Source organism: Ostrinia nubilalis, chromosome 3 (assembly GCF_963855985.1).
Source record: "Ostrinia nubilalis chromosome 3, ilOstNubi1.1, whole genome shotgun sequence".
NCBI classification, from domain to species: Eukaryota; Metazoa; Arthropoda; class Insecta; order Lepidoptera; family Crambidae; genus Ostrinia; species Ostrinia nubilalis.
The window spans coordinates 11,781,530-11,791,107 of record NC_087090.1 but is presented as its reverse complement, the minus strand read 5'-3'; the positions used below and the strand labels follow the sequence as shown (position 1 = coordinate 11,791,107).

The window sequence follows — 9,578 nt, the reverse complement described above, 5'->3', positions numbered from 1 at the left end:
TTAAAAAAATAAAAACGTTTGACAAAATATAACTATTTTATTATTAATTAAATCAATGATAAAATTTTAAAATTAATCATTATAAATTATAATAGTAATGGTATTAAATTGATCATTGTAAATAATGACACATTCCTAGCGAAAACAGTACGATGATGGCGAGCGTGAGTATGAGGCATACGGAGCGGCCGGCGATGGGGTAGTGGAAGAGCTTGGCCTGGAGGTTGAGCGTTGAGGCGTACATGAGCACCGTAATTATGTCTTCCTGCGACGTATCTTGGTGCAGGAACGGTCGTACGCACAGCTCGTGCCCTACTGACTGAGTTCGCCGGCATTCCTTTGATAGCCGCGCAGCCTGAGAACGAAAATTTTAATGTAAGACCCTATGTGACCAGTGAAGAAAGAATAAGATTTCGAATGAGAATAATCGATAAGAACTTTACTATTTATTGCTGACTAAGAAGCATGTTTCGACTGATCGAGAAAAAACGTAGTTAGCCCTACTAGCATGAAGGATACCATTTTATAGGATGGATCATGTCATGATAGCCCGAATGTCGCAATAATGGTATAATATGGATAATTATAAGCGCCTTTTAGGAGGGCGATTCTCATGATACAGAGATCACGTTAAATTCGATAGACCGGGACATTAGAATTCTACATCAACGTCTTCGTTTTTAGACAATGTAATTACGAAACCATTTTTGTTTTGGTTTTGATATCTATTGAATTCTGATCCAACGCACCTGCACAAAAGGAACAACGACAGCAGCCAGCCAGAACAACTGGTTGAGCATGCTGATGTCAACAATGGGCTCGCTCTCGGTGTCCACTGGGTCCAGGTTCAGCAGAAAGGGCCATAATAAAATCTTTTTTTTCCTATTTCGTGATACTACTGTCATAAACACGACCCGTTATGATGACGCACCTGCACAAAAGGAACAACGACAGCGGCCAGCCACAACAGCTGGTTGAGCACGCTGATCCCAGCGATGGGCTCGGTCTCGGTGTCCACGCGGTCGAGGCTCAGCAGCCACAGCGCGCCCGACGCCGCCCACGACATGTTCACGATCGTGTACATTTTGAGATAATTTTTACCTGCACAAAAGGCACGACGACAGTGATCAACCACAGCAGCTGGTTAAGCACGCTAATCCCAGCGATGGGCTCGGTCTCGGTGTCGACGCGGTCCAAGCCTAGCAGACCGGGCCATAATAAAATCTTTTTTTCCTATTTGGTGACAATTTTCATTATTTTTACCTGCACAAAAGGCACGACGACAGCGGCCAGCCACAGCAGCTGGTTGAGCACGCTGATCCCAGCGATGGGCTCGGTCTCGGTGTCCACGCGGTCGAGGTTCAGCAGAAAGGACCTTTTTTTCTATGTTGAGATATTTTTTATTATTTTTACCTGCACAAAAGGCACAACGACAGCGGCCAGCCACAGCAGCTGGTTGAGCACGCTGATCCCAGCGATGGGCTCGGTCTCGGTGTCCACGCGGTCGAGGCTCAGCAGCCACAGCGCGCCCGACGCCGCCCACGACATATTCACGATCGTGAACAGGCACACCGCCGGCGCTAGGTCGTCGTTCAGGTACTTTAGGAGCTTCTCGAATTCGGCGACCTCCTGTAACGATTGACAGGTGGGATAAATTTTGCTTGTGGACCTTAGCAAAGTAAATAAATAATGTCCCAACTATGGACTGTATTTAAATGTGCAGCTTTAATGCACATAGGGATAGATGTAGGTAGTCATCTGGTAATAAAGAAAGATACTTAATTATTACGTGTTAATTAATTTCACATCTTGCTATTTATAATCATGTCATGTACTTACACAGGTAAGCTGATAAAAAAAATCGTAAATGTCTTTTCTTGCAACAAAAATGTATTATCAAAGTAAATAAGTTTTATTGCAGTAATAAAAATATGTTGATACGGAAAAAATTTAATGGTTTAATTGAAACTAAAGCGAGCAATTAAGTCGAGTAGGTTACTAAATTATTTATTAGTCGAACCATTCTGTTCACTCACTCACCGGCTAAACGTAGTTCATATAAAAATCACTAATTAATCGTACCTAAACAGTGGGCTGAGTGTGAGTTTAATGAAACGTCCTCACTAGTGAACGCGTTAAAATATGTATGACAATTTTAGTTCTTGAACGTTTCCGCTAGGGGCGCTGTACAATCCGTCATACATAAATTCACACTCAGCACTCGACCAAAGTGCGAACGGTTTTTTATCAGTACCCACTACCTAGTTTAGTTACTAAAGGCGAGTTACTCTACTAAGTGTTTTTCAACCTGTTTCGACCCCCTGGGGGGTCACGAAGCCTCTATAGGGGGGTCGCGAGAGGTCGTAAAAACTACTTCAGTAAAAAAAAATCTTATAAAGACAGATTAATCCGAAATCTAATTATGCAAATGTTGTATGGATTGAAGTATTCGGTCCCTACAAACATCTTTGCAACATTATAAAATGCATGACAAAAAAGCGAACGGTCCCGGGTCGCCAAACATTTTTTCATACTAGGGGTCGTGTCATGAAAAACGTTGAAAAACACGGCTCTACTAAATTACTCGACAAGGCTTTACCCGCATCCAGTTGAGCGGCGAGGTGGTCCGGTGGAGCAGGCGCTCGCGCAGGAACATGAGGTGCGCCTGCAGCAGCTGCGCCTGCAGGCAGTAGCTCGTGATGATGGTGGCCTGCACCATGTCGTGGATCAGCGTGCACACCACTAGCAGGATCTTCAGGGCCAGCCGCACGTCTTCGGAACTGAAAGAACCAGTGCAAAATTATTTACTTACATCCTACTAATATTTAAATGCGAAAGTTTGGATGACTGGATGTTTGTTACTCTTTCACGCAAAAACTACTGAACGGATTTTGATGAAACTTTACAGTATTATTGTTTATAACCCAGAATAACATGTAGGCTATAATTTATGACGATCAGTGACAAACTAAATTTCACGCGGGAAGCCGAGGGCAAAAGCTAGTAAACTCCATAAACTTAAGTCGTTTCACGCCTGTATTCACAAACAATGCTTGCTTAAGTAAAGCAGCAAATCGAATGCACAGCGTTGAATAGAGCTCTGTGATTGGTTCGTGTGTGATACTGGGCGTCCACGCGCACTGTGAGACGTCATAGTAAATACGGTTGTGACATGTACGGGTACATGTTTGTGAATCGTTCGTTTCAGCCGAAACACGTCCACTGCTGGACAAAGGCCTCCCCCAAGGATTTCCTCTCCATGTTTGTGAATACGGGCGTTAATTTTGGTTTATTTAAAAAAAAACGTTCGAGATAGAAATACATGGCGGCGCATGATTGGGATAGCCAACCCCATTTAATAAGGTGAGGCAGAAGAAGAATGTAAATAAACCGTGTGTAATTTAATCATAAAACGTAGAGTTAAAAATTAAATAACTTTAAACATTAACATGGCTGCAATTAATTTCGTAAAGAGCGTTTATTCGAAACGTGGTTATTACTCGTATTTACCTTGATTCCATCCATCGAAACATGATAGCTCCCTTCGCCATCATCAAGTTGACGGAGCACAGCGACAGACACATCCAGAGCACGCTGAGAATGATGAACATCCACAGCATGCGCAGGAGTCGTTTCGGCTTCGTCGTGGGCATGCCTTGCGGCGCGTACGACGACAGTAGAAACACCTAGAATAATGATGTTTTTGAAAATGCAGCACGGAAAATGGGTTAAATGGGTAAGTCCTCTTTTTTGGAACAATTCAAACGAGAACTATTCGAAAGAAACGGGGTTAGATTTGTAGGGCAATCATTCATTATAACTTTTTAAAGTTATCACTGTATATCAAAAGGCCTAAGTATTTAATAAACATCTAGTGACTAGACATTGTGACTTATTTATCCTTAAGAAAGGAACAATAAATTGTAATAAATACCTAATTATTTTAAAGTAGAAGAATAATGTCGTACTTACTCTTTCCATTAAGTTTTGCAGTTGTTCGTTGTCTGATATTCGAAATAAATACAACGCGTAAATAAAACCCATGAAGTGCAGTATACTGGGCCCAATATAAGTGAATGTGATATTTCCATAACATACTTGTTTATATGTTTCATATTCTAAAGATGAAGTTAAAGCTAGTGGCACCAACTTATAACAGAAGCCTCTGTCTCGTCTGAAATCAATCAGTAACAAATATTCAAGTTGCATCTAATTATAAATTAATACTCATTAATTACGATTGGAAAAGGTACATACCTGAAACAGGCCATATACTGAAGAATATACCCGACGAACATAAACACAGCTACTTGTGCAGAATGGAAGTGCGAGAAACATATCGCACATACCGACGAATTTGAGACGTCGACCACCGGTCGTAAGCCCATAATAGTTAAAAGTTTAAGATATGGAAGTAATATCTGAAATTTCAAAGTATTGGTTTTAAGCAAGTATTTAAATTTAACTGAAAATAAAAAAATGGATGCATGAATGGTTTGAATGAAGAACCTACCTTTGATTTACAATAATGTAAAATTGCTGATGTGCTCATATATTCAGTATCGGGAGATTCAGTTATTTCTCCTATCTGAAAATATTTAAGAACATAATAACAAATGTCCTATCTCGACCGGTATTGAATTAACTGGAGCTTAAGTTCTTACATCGTCATCATCTACACTTCTACACTAATATTATAAAGAAGAAAACTTTGTTTGTTTGGTTGTAATGAATGAATAGGCTCAAAAACTACTGGACCGTTTTTAAAAATTCTTTCACCATTCGAAAGCTACATTATCCACGAGTAACATAGGCTAAATTTTATTTAGGAAAAAAATAGGGTTCCGTAAAATATGTAGATAATGTAGTCCACGCACGTGAAGCCGCGGGCGGAAAGCTGGTAGTTTTATAAAACCGCTGTTTTTTCCATGCCACTAGTTCACTTTGCAGTATATCATGCATCAAGCGGGAACAGTTAAATTTAGACTTGGTGACTCACATCGACGCTGTTGCCGCCGAGGCTGGACCTGGCGGATCGCTCCATGGCGGGCTCGCGGAGCTTGTCGTTGCCCAGTACATGGCTGTCCAGTAGGTCACTAGCTACATAATCAGTTGAAAAATTCACATTATTCAGTTTATTACCCATATCTATACTTTAATTACTTCATTGCACATTATTCCAAACGATAAATTATAAATGTACTACCGATGAATGCCACTATCAATAATAATGAGACAAAAACAACTTTTTATTCTAATAAAGAGGGTAAATTAATATTAATGTGTTTAACACTCACCACTGCCGTACGACCCATTGTCGTTTTGCATTATTTTTTATAGCACTAAACGAAACTTGTCACTTTTATTTTATTAGTAACAATAAATACATTGTTTTTTTCGTCCGATGTTCATACATGTACTTCGTGTAGTGCATATTAAAAGAACGCGCAGACCTCGATAGCGATGCAATGCACTCATACGTTTGTTATTGATGGGTCAGCCAGCCGTCAATGATTAACTATATGTACCGATATGTACATACAACTTTACAGAACGTAGCACATCGGGCAGAGATTAAAAACAATTGGCTATCAGGCAAAATACGAACGATGGACAAAGGCTTTAAAATGTATAATTTTTCCTATCTTTTCTACCTAAATTTTTACGACTGACTTATTTATGGTTCACTTTTATAGTCTTGTATGTACCTATTTAAGTATTAGTAATTATAAAATAAGAATATTGGTCAAATTTTACTTTATATATCGGAAAATTAAATTGCAAGTATTTTAATTTATTATCAAAAAAATCCCACCTATATTTTATTTTTGGTTTATTCTCCCAAAGGTTTGTAAATCAATAAGACCTTAGATAACCCGAAGTAGGTATGATACATAAGTAATTGATGTCAATGGTCTTCAAATATAAACAAAAATATAACATAATATGTTATTGTTTATTATTTTAACATGTTGATGAAAAAATATAATTTGAACTAACATTACAAAAGTGCAACCTTAACTACGTCATAACATTTTCGGCATTTTTTTCTTCATTAAAAATCCTGTTCTCCTCACAATTTGTTTTCTCTCTTGGAAATGTTTCTTGTTTATTTTATTTTTGTCAAATTCTGATTTCTTCCCTCTCATTTTGAATTTCATTTCCTTATTACCGCCTGTGCCAGATACCATTGTCGACACCCCTTCTTTCGCTAACCGGTCGCCCAAACTTGCCTTACTCACTCTGGTAAGACTCCTGATGGAATTCGGTATTCTCGGAGCACTCTTTTCTTCGGTATCACTTTCCTCCTCTTCTACTTCTTTTTGTTTTGAATGTCTTATAATTTTGTGCTGTTTTTTCACTTCTTTCACCCATGAGCGATCCTCATCTGAACTGTCTTCACTTGACTCATAAAGCTCCCGATCTGAATCATTATCTTCCGGTTCTTCAACCTACAAACAGATTGTGTGTTTAATTCTCAAGTTTTATTTCAATGAACAGGTTAAATTTACAGGAATTATTGATAGAGTGGTTATTTTGAAAGTAATTTACGATAATACTCACTTGCATAGGTTCTACACTCTCCTTGCCTTTGTCCTTATTTTTATCTAATCTAGACAACACAGGGTTGAGTAGACGGTATTCTTCAGCAGATTTATCCACTTCGAAATCAGGGTTTTCAAATAATGCCTAAAATCATACATTTAATTAATTTTAGTGTAGTAATGTAACAAGTAAAACTATTTACGTAAAATCTAGACACATCAAAATAGCATACCTTAAACCGATCATCTTTGAGTAGATTTCCAGTTTGTTTCTTTTTTCTATTTTCAGTATCCATAAGTCGGGAGGCCAGCTCCCTGTTTACGTGTGGCAAGTTGTCATCAACCTTCAGCCTGGATGGTCTCTCCTGCTCTATTTTTTCTCTTATTTTACGTTTCTTGTATTCATCAAATGCAAACGGATCAGCAATGGATTTGGCTCTCTTATACAATCTTACATCCACAAAGTATCTATAAAAGAAAAAAAAGAATAGCCATTAAAAGTTTGTAGTTATTTTATGATACTTAATTTAATAAACTTAGTGCAAGCCATGTCACTGTTATGAATAATATCTTACCCATGCATATATGCCCTTAACAAGTTAGTTCCAAGAAGGTGGTCCAAGCCAAGTGATTCTAGTTCTTGTTTAGTTACAAACTTATAGTCATCATAAACTGTTTGTGAGGCTGAACTTTCTAATTCTTCTGTCAAATTATCCAAGAAAGCACACCACTTTGGTGCAGGGCCTGTAAAGTAAAATAATTAAAAAGTCATAAAGAACTTTCTATTTTGTTTTAAAACTTTTAGATATGGATTAATTACAAACCTAAAGATGGAACATAATAAATTTGCATTTTTTGGTCTTCTACTGCCATCATACTGAGTCCTGTGTTGGGTACCACACATAAGTCATTGAAGTCCACAGATGACTCTATGCTTGTATATTGTTTACCCTAAAATAAAAAAAAAAACAATATTAAAAATTACTATTTTACTGCACATTACAACTGTAGTTTAAAATAAAAATAATTAAAAAATTACTTACAGTATTTTTATTCCAAATTTTTACCACACTAGCATCCATTGAATAAACATAATCCATTTGTTTGTGAAATTCTATTGATTTGATTGGTGTTTCATTCATGTGATCTTTTACTAAAAGAGGCTTACTGGACCGAATATCATATAGCAGTACATGACCAGTAGAAGTGCCTACTCCCATTTTTAGAGCACCATCAAATTTTAAAGCAGTGATTGCAGGTAAACCATCATTTCTGAAAAAAAAGAGGAACATTTGAAATTAATTTGATATAGTAGCTATTGCAACATAATATTTTGTATGTGACATTCTGTAATACCCATGTTTATGAATGAATAAATGATTATGATTATTAAATTTTAGGTACTCACTTATATTCAGAGTCAGTACAATGTAAAGCACAATCTAATATTCCTTGTCTGGATTTGGTCCGGGGGTCCCAAGCTTCAACATGACCACTTTCAGTGCCAAGTATGAGTAGCCCATGGTCATCGTTCACTGCACAACAGTTGATTTCAGTTGCCTTTGTCACATATGGAGCTAAGAACTGGCCTAGTTCTAAGTTTAATCTGTATACTTCCTGAAAACAATATATTGTTATAATAATCTTCCAATTATAACAGTTTTGTTAATAGCACAGTAATAATTGAGTAGGTAAGTAAAATGGTGTAGAAAAAAAAAACTCACTGATGAAGCCCCCACAACAAATAGGTCACAAGAAGGCCGGTGATAAGATATATCTCTTCCAAAGCGAGGAACACGTAATCGGTAATGCCTGCCATGTCCAACATGAAATTCTACATAGCGATCACATTGTAAGAATACAATCTGAAAATATGAAAAACACCATCATTGAAATAATTATGAATACTGTAATAACAAAATTTAATGAATTTCAGATGATGTTATAATACAGACCTTTGTGTAGTCATCACTCAATATTTCAAAAGTCACAACTTCTGAATCTAAACACCTTTCGAATTTCAGAGAGAGATTGTTTACATCATAGCATTTAATTCTGGGTTTGTAAATTCCTGTAGCCATTATGTACTGTCCATCTTTAGAAACTCTGATTGAAGTGCTCAGTCCTGGCATATCAAACTCTTGAATCAATTCAACTCTTCTCCTTAAGTCTACATTTTTTTTCAGTAGTGCCCTTTTCTTTCGTTCCGATAACCACTGAAATTACAAAATATTATTATATTACACACAATATTTAAGGGACATGCTGGAATTGTTTTATTTTTATATTCACGTATCTGCGTAAGATTATCTAAAGTGGAAAACTAAATATTACAAATAGATTAACAAGTACAGCGACAAGACTACACAGGAGTGTGGGAAATTAATGTCATGCCATTATTTTTACATGCACGCCGGTCTTGCATTGTCGCTTACTTTAGAGTTAATTAAAAGAACAAGAATATGAAATTGATATACCTTAACAACACTAAGGGTCGCAAATTAAAATAAAATAATAATAAAGAATACTTACATCTGGAAGTGATTTTCCGGCACTAAGATTATAAATTTTGACATTATCAATCTCAAACACTTGCATTTTGAATGTTTTAAATTATATCCCACAAGAAATAAACATTTAGCATGGTGTTTTGGTGGTCGTGAGATGTGAAATTTTGAGGTTATATTGAAACGTCAACAATGTCACAAGCAGATGTTGTTTTTTATTATCAGTATCAATACTTGACATGAATTCAGCTTTTTAGCCAATGGCCATTTATTATAAGCTGTGAGCTTTCTGAGAAAGCCTTGACAAAGTTACAATAAAAGTTCAAAATCGCTTGTAATAGCTCTGGCGTTTTTAAATGTAAGTAGTTACTTCGCTCCGTGAAGATAAAGCAATATCGAAATTTAAACTCATGAATAGCTACTTCTTTTTACTAATTTTAATAAACAATATGGACCTCATGTGGTAAGCTTGTATGCTAACTTTGATCAATATTCGTAACCAAAAGTTAAGTTAGTAGGTAGTTTT

General features: G+C 36.7%; 2 protein-coding genes across 2 annotated transcripts; both read right to left on the bottom strand.

Annotated features, from left to right (window-relative positions):
* Positions 1–17: 17 nt before the first annotated feature.
* Positions 18–5,642, bottom strand: LOC135088171 (uncharacterized). The gene is made up of 12 exons (XM_063983059.1): positions 5,298–5,642; positions 5,000–5,100; positions 4,514–4,588; positions 4,258–4,421; positions 3,973–4,174; positions 3,511–3,686; positions 2,600–2,780; positions 1,414–1,629; positions 1,264–1,383; positions 1,155–1,233; positions 932–1,101; positions 18–355 (listed from the first exon to the last, which is right to left on the bottom strand). Exons 1-12 carry the CDS (start codon positions 5,326–5,328, stop codon positions 113–115), a joined length of 1,758 nt encoding a protein of 585 aa, XP_063839129.1. The 5' UTR covers positions 5,329–5,642; the 3' UTR covers positions 18–112.
* A 295-nt stretch (positions 5,643–5,937) lies between these two features.
* LOC135087950 (nucleolar protein 10) lies at positions 5,938–9,230 on the bottom strand. The gene is made up of 10 exons (XM_063982809.1): positions 9,078–9,230; positions 8,501–8,761; positions 8,270–8,410; positions 7,954–8,162; positions 7,589–7,817; positions 7,370–7,496; positions 7,121–7,289; positions 6,779–7,013; positions 6,565–6,690; positions 5,938–6,452 (listed from the first exon to the last, which is right to left on the bottom strand). Exons 1-10 carry the CDS (start codon positions 9,141–9,143, stop codon positions 6,027–6,029), a joined length of 1,989 nt encoding a protein of 662 aa, XP_063838879.1. The 5' UTR covers positions 9,144–9,230; the 3' UTR covers positions 5,938–6,026.
* Between the last annotated feature and the right edge of the window lie 348 nt (positions 9,231–9,578).

Excerpts from the sequence above, each read along its gene's own strand:
- LOC135088171 (XM_063983059.1), bottom strand. The coding sequence starts at position 5,328 with ATGCAAAACGACAATGGGTCGTACGGCAGTG. Across the intron at positions 1,630-2,599 it reads CGCCGCTCAACTGGATGCGG|GAGGTCGCCGAATTCGAGAA; the intron begins GTAAAGCCTTGT and ends CAATCGTTACAG. Across the intron at positions 356-931 it reads TCGTTGTTCCTTTTGTGCAG|GCTGCGCGGCTATCAAAGGA; the intron begins GTGCGTCATCAT and ends TTTCGTTCTCAG.
- LOC135087950 (XM_063982809.1), bottom strand. The coding sequence starts at position 9,143 with ATGCAAGTGTTTGAGATTGATAATGTCAAAATTTATAATCTTAGTGCC. Across the intron at positions 8,411-8,500 it reads TGAGTGATGACTACACAAAG|ATTGTATTCTTACAATGTGA; the intron begins GTCTGTATTATA and ends TCATATTTTCAG. Across the intron at positions 8,163-8,269 it reads TTGTTGTGGGGGCTTCATCA|GAAGTATACAGATTAAACTT; the intron begins GTGAGTTTTTTT and ends TATTGTTTTCAG.